This window comes from Diabrotica virgifera, chromosome 6 (genome assembly GCF_917563875.1).
Source record: "Diabrotica virgifera virgifera chromosome 6, PGI_DIABVI_V3a".
Taxonomy (NCBI): domain Eukaryota; kingdom Metazoa; phylum Arthropoda; class Insecta; order Coleoptera; family Chrysomelidae; genus Diabrotica; species Diabrotica virgifera.
In genome coordinates this window covers 217,018,214-217,034,008 of record NC_065448.1, presented here as the reverse complement: position 1 = coordinate 217,034,008, position 15,795 = coordinate 217,018,214, and the positions used below count along the sequence as shown (strand labels likewise).

Genomic DNA, 15,795 nt, shown 5'->3' with positions numbered 1-15,795 from the left:
TCTTAAATTAACACACTACTGCACTGAACAGATATCGATAAAGGTGACAGAACAGATTAGAGAAAATCTGACGTAGGTTTTTCAAAATGACAGTGATAATTTCTCTATGTTGCCTAATTATGTAGTTATTTAGTTATAATATGTTCGATTTTTTGTTAGAAATAAAAAATTTTAGTAGTTCCAAGATTACTCAAAATCTAGGCATGGGATAAAAAAGTTTATTTGAAGAAAGTTTATTTTTTTTTCTTCTTAATGGCGGTACAGGCTCCTTTTTTCAATATTTTATTTAGTTATAGAGTAATTTCCACGTACTAACATATTTCTCAAATTGGGCTCTGTACCGCCATTCTTTATTATATTACGAATATGTGTGCCAAATATCTCAACAAAATATTCAAAATTAGAGCCGCAATCTTGGAACGCGTTTGTTGCTACCTGTTGATCGCTACTGTAGCCTCTTAATATTATTTAAGGAATGCAAGTACATTTTTTGTAACGGGTAGTTCTTTCAGGACAATAGACAACAGGTTAAAATAAAATAAATGTATTAAGGATATTTATACAGGGTGTTTGGTAAAGAATGGGCCATAGCTTAACCTTAGATTCCTGAGCTTAAAATAGGTCGATTTAAGCTAACTTACCTTATTACAAAAGTTGATAATAAGGGTCCAGGGCCTGATGGAATCCCACTCAAGTTACTGAAATACTGTAGTTTTAATCTTGCTCGTCCCTTATTCTTTATTTTTCAAAAATCATTACAAACGAGTGAATTCCCTCCCGTTTGGAAAGTTAGTTTTATATCACCGATATTCAAGAATGGAGATAGAAGCAGGGTACAGAGCTACAGACCTATTAGTATCCTTAATACTATACCTAAACTATTCGAGAGTTTAATATGTGACAAAATTAAGCCTACTATACAAAATGTAATCATTGAACAACAGTATGGTTTTGTTATGGGGAGATCAACTGAAATGAACTTGTTAAATTATACCTCCTTAAATGAAGCATTGGAAAGTAAACAACAGGTAGATGCGATTTATACAGATTTTTCCAAGGCATTCGATAGTCAACCATACGTTATTGTTACATAAGATCGAACAGTTGGGTTTCTCTGATCCTCTGCTTAGTTGGATTCGAAATTATCTATTAGATAGACGGCAGATAGTTCGTATTAAGAATTATTTCTCTAATGAAATTATAGTTACATCGGGTGTACCTCAAGGCTCCCACTTAGGACCTATCCTTTTTAATTTATTTATAAATGACATAAATAAAAGCTTCAATTTTGCTCAATTTCTTCTATTTGCTGATGACCTTAAATTATTTCACATAATTACCTCTGATTTGGATCACTACAATTTGCAATCAGATCTTAATGGTCTTGTGGAATTGTGCTCACTTAATGGTATGGACTTAAATGCAAACAAATGCCATGCTATAACTTTTACTCGACTAAGACACTTTGAGAATAATTCTTACTTTATACGGGACACTAGGTTACAATTAGTTGACTCAGTTATAGATCTGGGTGTTATTCTTGATACTAACTTGAATTTCAACCTACACATTAATAGCATGGTTTCTAAGTCATTAAAGATGCTTGGCTTTGTTAAAAGATGCAGCTATGACTTTACGACTGGTCGTTCTTTAAAATTTCTTTATTGTTCTTTGGTTAGACCACATTTAGATTATGCATCATGTGTTTGGTCACCTCAATATAACTGTCATATTAATAAAATCGAACAAGTTCAGCGTAAATTCTTACGTTATTATGCTTATAAGATGCATCTCACTGGTCAAAGTTATGAGTCTTTACTGCAAATTATTCGACTTGACTCATTACAGAGTCGTCGTCAACATAAAGATCTTTGCTTCTTATATAACTTAATTCATAGTCATAAATTCTGTATCCCACTTTTAAATAAAATTGGTCTACATGTACCTTCAAGAACCACCCGTTCTGTGACCACCTTCCACGAGGTCATTAACCGCACAAATTATGGTTCAAGTTCCTATCTCTCTAAAACTATTAAATTAGCAAACACATTATCTCCGCAAATTGATTTCTTTGTGAACGACTTTACTGCGTTTTCCACACAATTACATTTATACTTAACTTAGGGCCGGTTGTTTGAACGCTAATCAACAATGATCATTATCAAATAATTAATTACTGTCAATGTCAATTGTTAAAACATAATTAATTACAATTCTGAGACTATAATCAATTAATATAACAATAATTATTAACATAATTAATAATAAATCTCATAATTGTAATTAATTATGTTTTCAGCAACCCAAACAAAGTTGACATTGACAGTTTTGGTGACAGTAATTAAATATTTAATAATGATCATTGTTGATTAGCGTTCGAACAACCGGCCCTTAATGTTCTAATTTCAAGACTGATTTGTCAACTACTGTTACTGTTATTGTCTTTGTTCTAGGATAAGTTGTATTTGTCAATTTCAAAATGTTCTAGCTCTCAATTGTTAAATGAGAGCAAGTAATTTTATTCTTTATTATTGTTTGTTATGTATTTACCAATTTTGTACCTACTAGATCTTATTTTTCTAATTTGTGTGACATTTTAATTTAATTGTATCATGTACTAATGGACTTCGGTCCGAAAATAAATAAATAATAATAATAAATAACGGAAATACAGGGTGTCAAAGTTAAACTTTTATTTTATTTATTTTTGAATATTTCCTGACAGGCATGGGACAACAACACGAAATTTGGTAAGTGTTGCTGCTATTGTACAATCTACTAAATTATGTTAAACAAACGTTTCTGGCTACTACTAGAGGCGTACGACGGGGGAACGTGATTGGTTGACCCTTCCCAAATTCTACGCCAATGGCGGAATTGATATTTTAGTGCAATTTTTTGATTCTCCAATACTTTCTATGTAAAAAACATCCTCTTCATTCGTAACGATAAAGCCATTAGTTTTCGAGATATTTGAAGCTAAAAACGAAGGAGCATAATACATTAATCAAAATAAGTGTGCCTTTTCATTTTTAACTTCAAATATCTCGAAAACTCATGACTTTATCGTTACGAATGAAGAGTATATTATTTGCATAGAAAGTATTGGAGAATCTAAAAATTATGCTAAAATAGCAGTTGCATCAGTGGCGTAGAATTTGGGAAGGGTCAGCCATTCACTTTCCCCTGTCGTACGCCTCTGGTAGTAGCCAGAAACGATTATTCAACATAATTTAGTAGGGTGTACAGTGCCTACACTTTCTGCCAAGTATCACACGGATATGTCAAATTATTTTAAAGTATTCTTTTTTTTTAATAATTTATTCTTTATTTAAAACTTTAAGAACTATGTGTGCCCGATACTATAAAACTGTATGACATATAGGTACTTATGGTACTTGGCAGAAAGTGTAGGTACTGTACATCCTACTAAATTATGTTAAATAATCGTTTGTGGTTAATACCAGAGGCGTACGACAGGGGAAGGAATGGTTTACCCTTCCCACATTCTACGCCACTGATGAAACTGCTATTTTAGCATAATTTTTAGATTCTCTAATACTTTCTATGCAAGTAATATACTCTTCATTCGTAACGATAAAGTCATGAGTTTTCGAGATATTTAAAGTTAAAAATGAAAAGGCACACTTATTTTGATTAATGTATTATGCTCCTTCGTTTTTAGCTTCAAATATCTCGAAAACTAATGGCTTTATTGTTACGAATGAAGAGTATATTATTTACATAGAAATTATTGGAAAATAGCAATTCCGCCAGTGGCGTAGAATTTGGGAAGGGTCAACCATTCATGTTCCCCCGTCGTACGCCTCTGGTAGTAGCCAGAAACGTTTGTTTAACATAATTTAGTAGATTGTACAATACCAGCACCACTTACCAAATTTCGTGTTGTTGTCCCATGCCTGTCAGGAAATATTCAAAAATAAATAAAATAAAATTTTAACTTTGACACTCTGTATTTCGGTTATTATCAACTTTTTTACTAAGGTAAGTTAGCTTAAATCGACCTATTTTAAGCTCAGGAATCTAAGGTTAAGCTATGGCCCATTCTTTACCAAACACCCTGTATACAGAGTAAAATAACAATAATAAAATAATATTCGGTCTTCGCTCCGCTCCGAAGAAAGCTTCCTTGGCCGACGTCTGTAAAAGAAAACTAAATTGTATTTACTATCATCAAGAACGTAATAACAATATTATTAAAATACAGAAAGCGATCACGCTATGCGGCATCAATCAATATAAACAATTACACACAGACTCGTAGCCCCCTTATACTTCAATCCAGTGTAATTACACTTACTCTCACGATCAAAACATCGACACACAGCTACCCATCCAACAACTCTGGATGGGAGATGGCAGCTTCCGCTTAGCGCACTGTGGTTCCAAATGCCGAAAACGTGGTCATCAACCTTTAAAACCGTATATTGTTTATACACTTCGAAATTACTTTCGTACTTAAGAGGAAACAGTAGCGATCAACAGGTAGCAAAAACGCGTTCCAAGATTGCGGCTGTAATTTTGAATATTTTTTCGAGATATTTGGCACACGTATTCGTAATATAATAAAGAATGGCGGTACAGAGCCCAATTTTAAAAATATATTAATATGTGGAAATTACTCTGTAATTAAATACAATATTAAAAAACGAGCCTGTATCGCCATTAAGAAGAACAAAAAAATACACTTTCTTCAAATAAACTTTTTTATCCGATGCCTAGATTTTCTGTCATTTTGGAACTACTAAAATTTTTTATTTCATTAGTAGTTCCAAAATGACACAAAATCTAGGCAACGGATAAAAAAGTTTATTTGAAGAAAGTGTATTTTTTTGTTCTTCTTAATGGCGGTGCAGGCTCGTTTTTTAATTTTGTATTTAATTACAGAGTAATTTCCACATATTAATATATTTTTCAAATTGGGCTCTGTACCGCCATTCTTTATTATATTACGAATACGTGTGCCAAATATCTCGAAAAAATATTCAAAATTACAGCCGCAATCTTGGAACGCGTTTTCGCTACCTGTTGATCGCCACTGTTTCCTCTTAAGGGTTTTTGGCATAGCTAATTATGAATCTGACATTATTTTTTCTGAAAAACAACATGGCGGAAAGAAATTGAAAATATCAATCAAAACGCAAATTTTTTTGTAAAATTTTGTAGTTTAAGGTCGCTGATTACAAATATAACATTACTTTTTTTTAAACAAAATGGCGGATCCAATATGACCGAAAGAAATTCGAGAATTTGATTTTAAACGCATACATATTTGTTTACAGATTCAGAGTGTGTACTTCAACGAGGTAACATCGCTTAGTGTTTTTCTAGTATTTATAGTGTTTTTGTGAAATTAACAAATTACAAGTAAGACCAGACTTTATCGTACATATTGATAAGCCTAATTGCATGTTGTTTTTTGAATCGAACAGTTAATTAGCAAATTGGTGAATTATTCAAAAACTTGGCCTGCTTCCAGTGGCGTAGGCCTACCAAATATGTATTTTCGGAAGAGAAAATATATAAAACCTAACTAATACCAACAAATAATTAAACTGTTCGTCTACTTTTGACTACAAGGGTAGCGACAACCAAATTAGTCTCCTTACAGTTCAAACTTCAAGATGTCACAAAATATTCAACAAACTTCTACACCAACTTCCTCATATGCAAACGCAACGAAAAAAATTCCGAGATCAACCTTCCCGAAGCGAGAACAAGCCATAGTATTACATGCCGATGAAAGTCTAAAATTGTTCGATTATGTCAAGGCAGTAGGTGACGCTATTGGTCCCAAACAAATCTTATTTGCATCTAGGATATCTAATAACAGAATATGTATCTATTTATCAAACTCAGAACTCGTCGACAACTTTTAAAGTCTCATCCTATGTTAACAGTAGGAAACTCTATCATGAATGTCCGCAGACTAGTCTCTCCCACAAAAAGGATAATAATATCCAATTTATCTCCATGTATCCCACACGACCTTGCAGAAAATGCCATAAAAGATCTTGGGCTCCAACTGGCCTCCCCCGTCTCATTTCTAAGAGCAGGCATCCCCGGTGATGAATACTCGCACATCATGAGCTTTAGAAGGCAAGTCTATGTTTATACCTCTGATGACAATTTCAATCTGCAAACTTCATTAGTCATCACATTCGAAGGAATTGAAAACAGAATATTTTTGTCCTCAGACAAAATGGAATGCTTCATATGCAAGATGTCAGGGCACATTGCCTCAAACTGCCCCAATCCTCCACCCAATCATATAACACCCCAGACTCAGTCGTACATACCAACCCACGCAACAGATCCCACACCACTACAATCTCCTATAGAACCCGAAATACCACCACATATCCCCACTTCAGAACTAAACAATGCTACACCCTCAAAAACGCCCGCATACAAACGTGGCCACTCTGAAGTCGAAAGTACTAGTGAGCAGACCGATATTCCCGATAACACATCCGTCACAAATCTGTCCGAGGATAACATCATGCCTCCCCCTAGTAATGATATTAAGAAACCAAAAAAGAAACCCAGAACAAGTTCAGCCTCAGATCGTTACCTTTGTGATTTAACAAAAGACTCTATATCAAAGAAGCCTTTAAGAAAACCTCAGAATCACTTGTTATTCCCCCAGAAAACTTGATAGCCTTTATTGAAAACACTTTTGGATGTAGTAACCCCTACGCTGAAGCTCTTAAGTTTACAGAAAATGTTCCAGGGCTAATTGCTAACATTCAAGCATTGCACCCAGCTTGTCAGGAGAGGTCTACGAAAAGTAGGTTAACCCGTCTAACCAAAAAACTGAGAAAGGCCTTGAACACTGATCCAGAAGACCCCGAAAATTTGTCCAACCCAAAGCTTTCCTCCGATCATACCGAAGACAACTACAATTCTGATAGTTCAGAATCATCCCAATCCTCTCAAATCAGCTCTTATTAATACTAACATTATGTTAAGACTAATTCAATGGAATTGTGATGGGTTTTATCCCAGACTAGAATACTTACAAAAACTTATATCGGACTGTTCGCCCAATTTTATTTGTCTCCAAGAAACCAATTTCACCAAAGCTCACAACCCTTATCTAAAACACTACACCAGTTACAACTTTTTAAGACCAACACACCTACGAGCAAGTGGAGGCTCATCTATTTTTGTTTCTAACGATATCTTTCATCAAGAGTTTGACCTACACACAAGCTTAGAGGCGATTGCAATAACCGCATGGTGTCCCAACAAAATAACAATTTGTTCTATATATATATCCCTCCAAACTATAACCTATTCAGTACAGAACTAAAAGATCTCATAAAACAACTCCCAAACCCCTTCATCTTAGTTGGAGACTTCAACGCCCACAGCACAACATGGGGCTCCCAGCGCACTTTTGGGAGAGGAAAACTTATAGAAGATATCATAAGTAACTCCAACATCAACCTCTTGAATACAGGGAGCTCTACATATTTCCACATCCAGTCTGGAACATCTTCCTCCATAGACCTAAGTTTTTGCGATCCTGGAACTGCTCCTTTGCTTCAGTGGAAAACACTAGATAGCTTATACGATAGCAATCACTACCCCATCCTTATCTCAAGTCATATCACAGAAACTGCAGAAGTCAAAACCAAATGGAAAATTACCGGTGCAAATTGGAGTTTATTCAGCGATACTGTTGAGGACCTTTCAAACCAAGAACATCGACGATGCCGTAGAGCAATTTAAAAATTGTATCCTAACTGCAGCTGACCAGTGCATAGGCAAATACACTATTAATTCCTCAAGAAAGACTGTCCCGTGGTGGAATGACTCCTGCAAACTAGCAACAAAAGAATACAAGAAGGCTCTTAATAGATATCGCAAAACCCGTAGCACTGAAGATCTTATTTATTTTAAGAAAATGCGTGCAAGATCCAAACGAGTTCTGAAGGAAAGCAAAAAAGAATCATGGAAAAAATTTGTAAACAGCATAACTTCAGATACCCCTCCCGCCCAAATGTGGACCAAAATCAAACAAATGAGAGGACTAAACACATATCGAAAAATACCCGCAATAACAGACGGAGATAACATCATTACAAATGATAACCAAATAACAGAAACTCTAGCCAAATACTTTCACAACAAAACTAAGTCTGAACTCTCCATTCCGTACCCCACAAACCACTCGCCACCTATCCCTATCCAAGCCAATCCAATAAACCTTGCCTTCACAGAAGAAGAGCTAAATTTGGCAATATCATCAATGAAAAACTCTTCTGCAGGTCCTGATGAGATCCCATCTATTTTTCTCAAACATCTACATACAGCCACCCTCTCGAAGCTGCTCGCGCTCTTCAATAAGATATGGTTCAGCCAAAATTTTCCGAGTCTCTGGCGGCAGTCGCTTACCATACCGATAAGAAAAAATGACTCATCCTCTAACGCTCCTAACCCCTACAGACCAATTTCACTAACATGCACAATGTGCAAACTACTAGAAAAGATGGTAAATAAACGTTTGCTTTGGTTTCTTGAAGAACACAATCTGATAGATGTAGCGCAATCAGGATTCAGACCCAATCGAAGTACGATGGATAACCTGGTACTACTACAATCAGAAATAACCGAAGCTATGGCAAACAAGAAGGACGTCATCGCAGTTGCCTTAGATATAGAATGTGCCTTCGATACAATAAACAGAGCTGCTATCATCAAAAAGCTTGAGAAACTCAATTTAACGGGTAACATTCTCTCCTTTATAAACAATTTCTTACAAGAGAGATTATTCAAACTGGTTGCAAACGGGAAAACATCTTCAACTTATATCTCACAAAATGGAGTTCCTCAAGGCTCAGTTCTGAGCCCCACACTTTTCCTTCTTAGCATTAACGATATAGGCTCTCTCGTTCTCCCTCCCGTAAAATACTCTATATACGCTGATGACCTCGTTCTTTACTGCCAAGGTAAAGTTATAAGAAGCATATGCTCTTTACTGCAAAATACTCTTAACAACTTTTTAAACTGGTCTGCCAAAATTGGAGTCAAATTTTCATCTAGAAAATCCAAAGTCATACACTTCACTAGAAGACATCACACTCACCCTCCTATACTTCACCTAAATGGATCTCCTCTTCAAGTGGTTGATAAACACAAATTATTAGGAGTAATATTCGATAAAAGACTTACATGGAGAGATCAGATACAGAAAACAAGAACAAACTGCCTCAATAGAATCAATATCTTAAAAACTTTGGCTCACCATCAATGGGGTGCAGAAGAGGAAGTCCTCTTAAGAATTTACAGAACCTTGATCCGCTCTAGGTTGGATTACGGAAGCATTCTCTACATATCAGCGTCCGACACTCAGCTTAAAAGCCTGAATACAATTCACAACACTTCCTTACGCATTAGCCTTGGAGCATTTAAATCAAGTCCTTCTGAAAGTCTCTATATCGAATCTTCAGAACCTCCACTTTTTATAAGACGTCAACGCTTACTACTATCTTACTTCTCTAGAGTATCTGCTAATCCGAAAAATCCAGTCATTCAACTAATTAATACCCCCCACCCTGTTCCAGATAATACTCAACCTCGATCACATTCTTTCTCACAAATTTTAAAAACTATGCTAAAAGATACAGATCTAACACTCACAACTCCTGTCACTACGTCCAGTATTCCTCCGTGGACCAAAAAGCTACCTACTGTCGTTACCAGCTTAAATCGATACAAAAAAGAAGAAACGCCCAGAACTCTCTTGGTACAGAAATTTCAAGAACTTATACATACACAGTACTATGACAAGATTCTTTACACAGATGCCTCCAAAGAAGAACATGCCGTCGGTTGTGCCGTTACCACCTCAAATACAACAGTAGCATCATATCGACTTTCTCCCAGATGCAGTATATACACAGCTGAACTGTACGGAATACTTAAGGCATTAGAGTTGCCAACCACTAACGAGAAATCATTAGCGATATGTTCCGATTCTCTCGCTGCGATTGGTTCTATCAAAAATATATACTCCTTACATCCCATTGTACAGAGCATCCACAACATCTGCCAACAACAGTCAAAACATGGTATTTCAGTAACCATCATCTGGATACCATCCCATGTTGGTATCAATGGAAATGAGAGCGCTGATCAAGCAGCAAAACAGGCCTGCTCTCTTGAAAATCTAGAAAACATGCAACTTCACCAAGATCTAAAGGCTAAAATCAAGAACAATGTATTAAGCACCTGGCAAACACACTGGAGCATGCAAAATACAAAACTACGCACAATCCAACGAACTGTTACCTCCATCACCATGCCCCAAATGAGCAGAAAAGACAGTACTATTATCAGAAGGCTCAGAATAGGTCACACTCGTCTTACACATGGATATCTGATGTCCTCTGAAAATCGTCCTCGTTGTGAACATTGTGATGAGCCATTAACAGTCCAGCACATATTACTGGAATGTGGCCAGTATAGAGTTCAAAGAGTCCACTACAACTTTCAAAACAATTTAAGTGACCTACTCGGTTCTACAAACATGTACAGTGCCATAATGTGTTTCCTAAAAGATTGTCACCTTTACTATTTAGTGTAATTGTAATATTAAGTTGTAACTTGTGCAAAAACAAACTGTAATTATTGTAAGTAAATAATATTGTAAACTTTTGTACCAGTGTCAATGGCCATTAGTTGCCGAGACACTTTAATTTAAATAAAAAAAAAATATTTGTTTACAATTTTATATTATATGGGACTTTTGAAATTGCGGATTACCAATACATTTTCTTTATGAAGAAAAATATTCAGAACCTATTATGTACTTATGTACAACCGCCCATACATACTCAACAATCTCAAGAATCATGTAATATGCGTCATTTCTCAATTCTGTATTCAAACAACTGCCAGCAATGCATAGGCAGTTATAAACAGCTAAACCAAAGTGATTCTGTATCTTCTTACTATATATTTTAAGATTAATAAACATTATTCGCAGAATTTTGTACTTTTTGAATGTATCTTTACAAAATTTTGATTATTTCAAGTATATTTTCACTATTTTTCCATTAACCAATTTAAGGCATTTATTATGTCTAGTTGTGACAATGTATCAGTTGGTGATCTAAATCATATATTTCTAGAATGTTCTCATCATACATGTTTCTGCATCAAGAACTAATTCAGCATGAGTTTCCATTGCCGCTAAATATTGCAGTTCTCCTGTCTTCCTCAGATAAGTCGATACTTGATTCCATCATTAATTTTATCAGAAATGCAAAAATAGTGGTATATTTTAAAGAAATAGACAACGTGAAACATTTAAAATAATTAAGAATTTACATGTTTTGTGGCAAATAGATTTTGTCTGATGCCATGATCACACACATAAACAAGGCATTTATTGCTACTAAATTTTAAGTTAACTTATATCTTACATTACTACATACCTAAAAAAGAATAATCTGCTTTACAGCGATAAAATTGATAAAACTACAAAATGTTTTACAGCGTTTTCAATATACGCGACCTTTTTCACTTTCTCTGCCGGCCAAAATAACCTCGGACATGGCTCACTTGTTCCTCAGCTATGAACCAGAATATATCCAGTCTGATCCTTATACCTGTGTATTACGACTCTACGATAGTATGAGAAAACAATTGTAAACATGAAAATCCTAGAAGGGACTTTTTTTCGCCTCATGACCAAGTTTTCAGCATTTGGAACCACTTTGCGGCGTTTATAGTTCAGGCAAAGCATCTCTTCAACCCAGAGTACCTTTGCCCCGGCAGATATCCGACTCAATCCGTCGCATAACTGCCGCTGAGCTGAGTTCCTTTTTAGTTCAGTACACTAAGTGGAACTGCCTTTACGATCCTCGGCTTTCTTCTTAAATACGCTCTCGGCTGCCCTCCTTGAATCTCGGAAGTGGAGGGAGTCTAGTGGGAGTGTGTTGGAATTGATGTGCGCTCGGTCCTCTGCTGTTGAGCTGCTGAACGCCAGGTAAAAGGCATATCGTTACAATTTATGATCGATCAGGGAACACAAAATTTTACGAAAACCTTTCAACATTTGTGTGCTCTTGTTACATTAAAGCCCGATCAAAGAACAATCTCACCCCAAAAAAAATAAAGGAAGGATGAAAGTTTGGGAATAGGTAGTTGAAATTGTCTATTATTATATTCGCGGTGTGCAAGTACTTGAAAGGGAAACGAGAAACGACCGTGCGCGAGTCGCGGAGAAATATTGCAACTATCTTAAATAATTCATATTGTCAATTGAAATTGTCAAATTGACGTATATTTCATACCTTCTGTCATTGAAGCAGAAAAATTATATATTGCTCCACAATATCGATATGATATGCAATTATTATATAAAGGTAAATTTAATTAATTGTATTTTGCTTGCAGTACTGCATTTTAATAACTAATTCTATTTACTACATACAATTGTTTACGTTTGCATAACATAACCTGCATCTTATTTTTTCTTCTTATTATTTTTTTGGGCTATGGCCTTGACAATTATCCAGTAACCAGGACTAATATAATTGGACAATATAATTAAAAGTGCGAATAAAGTTGCAGAGCGTAGAAATAGGGGTCGCTTTGCCGAACTTGCACGGTCCCAATACTGGCGGGCAAAAAATTTAAGGTCACTAGATGAATTATACACGTCTGATGCCTCGAATTTCCTAAACCTGTTCTCCGATTTGAGTGATTTTTTTAGTATGTTATAGCTTTATTATTTAAGAATCTTAATGTGTTAATATTGTTGCTAGACAGGTAAATGTCATTTTATACCGGGTGTAACAATCATACTGTGTTTTTTCCTTAAAGTTCGGAACACTCTGTGGAATATTATAGCATAGATAAGATATTGAAATTAAAACTCAATTGTAGCCTTAGGCTTTCTTAACATTTTATTTTTTGATTCATTTGCTTATGTTGAATAACAAAAAAGTTAGGTACTTTAACAACTAGCCACGTTCTTCATCAATATTGGACGTTTCTAAATAAGTGCGACAAATTTTACGGGGTGATTCTGCATGAAAAAATAATGACCGTTTGCGTCATAAACATATGTCCACAAATGCTTCATTTCAGAGATACGGGATGTTGAATTTTTTCTTACAAACCGACGGTTTATTTGTTACTCTAAAACCGGTTGAGATATGCAACTGAAATTTGGTAGGGTTTAAAAGATATTTATTGAGCATTTTTTGACATACAATTAAGAATTTTATATTGGCGTGCATACGGGATGTATCTAAAATATTTATACCCGTATGCACGCCAATGGTGAATATAAAATTCTTATTCGTTTGCCAAAAAATGCGCAATAACTACCTCTTAAAACCTACCAAATTTCATTTGCATATCTCAACTGGATTTAGAGCAACAAATAAACTGTCAGTTTGTAAGAAAAAATTCAACATCCCGTATCTCGGAAACGAAGTATTTGTGGACATATCTTTATAAAGCAAACAGTAATTATTTTTTTTAAGCAGAATTACCCCATAAAGTTTGTCGCACTTATTTAGAAACACCCTGTATTGATGAAGAAAATGACTAGTTGTTAAAGTACCTAACTTTTGTATTATCCAACATAAGCGAATGAACAAAAAAACAGAATGATAAGTAACCATGAGGCTATAGTTGGGTGTCAATTTCAGTATTTTATAAATGCCACAGGCTGACGCGAACTTTGAGAAAAAAATCACAGTATGATTGTTACACCCGGTATAAAATGACATTTTCCTGTCTAGCAACAATATTAACACATTGAGATTATTAAATAATAAAGCTATAAGATACTAAAAAAATCACTCAGTCGGACAAAAGGTTTAGGAAATTCGAGGCATCAAACGTGTATAATTCATCTAGTGACCTAAATTTTTTGCCCGCCAGTGTATAAGAAAAAGTTTACAATTCTACATTGAATTCTACATTTTACAAAAATTGGGAAATACGGGGTGAAAAATATTATCTCGGAAGTGAAAAAATATACGTTTAAACTAGGCCCGGAATTGGATAAAATTACTAATTCTAAGCAACTTTTGTTCTATTAGAGTTTTTTCACTAAGTCAGTATGTACTTTTCGAGTTATTTGCGAGTGAATATGTTCATTTTTAACAAAACAAAAACATGTTTTTGGACGGTTTTTCGCAGATAACTCAAAAAGTACGTATTCTAGCGAAAAAATATTCGTAGTAAAAATATAGCTTATAAAAAATTGAAAAAATAGGTGTACGCGTGAGGTCTGCAGACCCAGTAGAAGGAGAGTTGTAGCTAATCAAAAGTAGGTTCTTCTTAGTCAAATTCCAAATCGAATATTTCAATGTGAAATAACCAAAAAACAGAGCACTTTTTGGAGAAAATTCATTACAACTTAAAAGTGTTTAAAAAAAGGTTTTTATTTTTTAAAAAAACATTAAAAATAAGGAGGGAATGTAGAATTGTAAACTTTTTCTTTTACAATAATAGACAATTTCTAATAGACTACCTATTCCTAAAATTTCATCCTCCCTTTATTTTTTTTGGGGAGAGATTGTTCTTTGATCGGGCTTTAATGTAACAAGAGCACACATATGTTGATACTGTTTTTGAAAAGGAAATTTTAATCATAAAGCTTATCGAGTGGAATCAAATCATCATTTGTGATTATTGATCTCGTTTTTATTTACGAATACTTTTATTTTATAGATAGTCCGTAATGGGTGACCAGGCCGACTTCGCAACAAAATTTCATAACCTTGATGGAGATCTAAAGGGAGAAAGGACCAAAAATCTTTTTAAATTGTTAAAAACAACAGTTTTTGAAAATGAACAACAATTAGACAGTGCCTTAAGAAGCCTAAAACCTAAATCTTACCAAGAAAACTTGTTTTACATTGAAACGTTAATTTATTTTAAAAGATCCAACGAACTCCTGGAGGTTCTAAAAGGAGGAAATGAGGTTCACATAAGTAAAATTTTGAAGCAAGCATGGTGTTTCCAGAATATATTTGATAATGTGGAGCCTGAGGCATTTGTAACAGAATTCTTACCACATGTATCATATGCTGTTAAAAAGAAATTTTTAAATAGGATTTCAAATCACTGGACTGAGAAAAAGATAGACTCACTCTTTGAAGCCCTTTTAAAAAAGTAAGTACAACTCAAGCGTTGTCATTATCATAGCCATAGCCATTCAATCATTTGCGTTCAGATCTCTAATAGTCTAGTAAAATAAAATTACACTACATGTAAATCAAAATGTAAATTCGTACAGGTTGAAACAAATTTTATATCAAAGTTTAGGTGGGTACAAAAGATATTTTCAAGAAAGTATCCAAATCATACAAGGGGATCATTGTTTAAATAATTAAAAAGGGGTCATTTTTGCAAAAAACTTACTTTTTTAACTGCTGAGGTCATTCAATTACTAATGAAGGTGTATAGGATTGTTTTCTGCAAAGTTAAAGGGTTAATTTTTCACATAATACTTACAAAATTAAATTTGACCCCCTATTTATTTAAATAATTACACATAAAACTTTAAAAACAAATTTGCAAAAAATTATTTTTAGCGTGTTAAATAAGCGCTATAAAATATCTTATTTTACAGGAGAAGTTGCGTTATGTTATCAGTATTAATAAAAAAAAAAATTGGTCCAAAAATATTTAATATTTTTGAGATATTGAATTTGTTTATTAAATGTTACTCTATTTTCAATTGCAAAAACGCGGTTGTTGCCAAAGAAGTATTCACCTGTATTAAATCTTATTATT

At 34.4% G+C, this 15,795-nt stretch overlaps 1 protein-coding gene across 1 annotated transcript in view; it reads left to right on the top strand.

The window, feature by feature from the left end:
- LOC126886298 (uncharacterized) overlaps nt 1–15,795 on the top strand; it is a 131,387-nt gene that overhangs the window by 32,174 nt on the left and 83,418 nt on the right. Inside the window, 1 exon segment of the mRNA XM_050653170.1 lies at nt 14,728–15,171. Within this exon segment, the coding sequence (XP_050509127.1) occupies nt 14,738–15,171 (434 nt within the window). The 5' untranslated portion in view covers nt 14,728–14,737.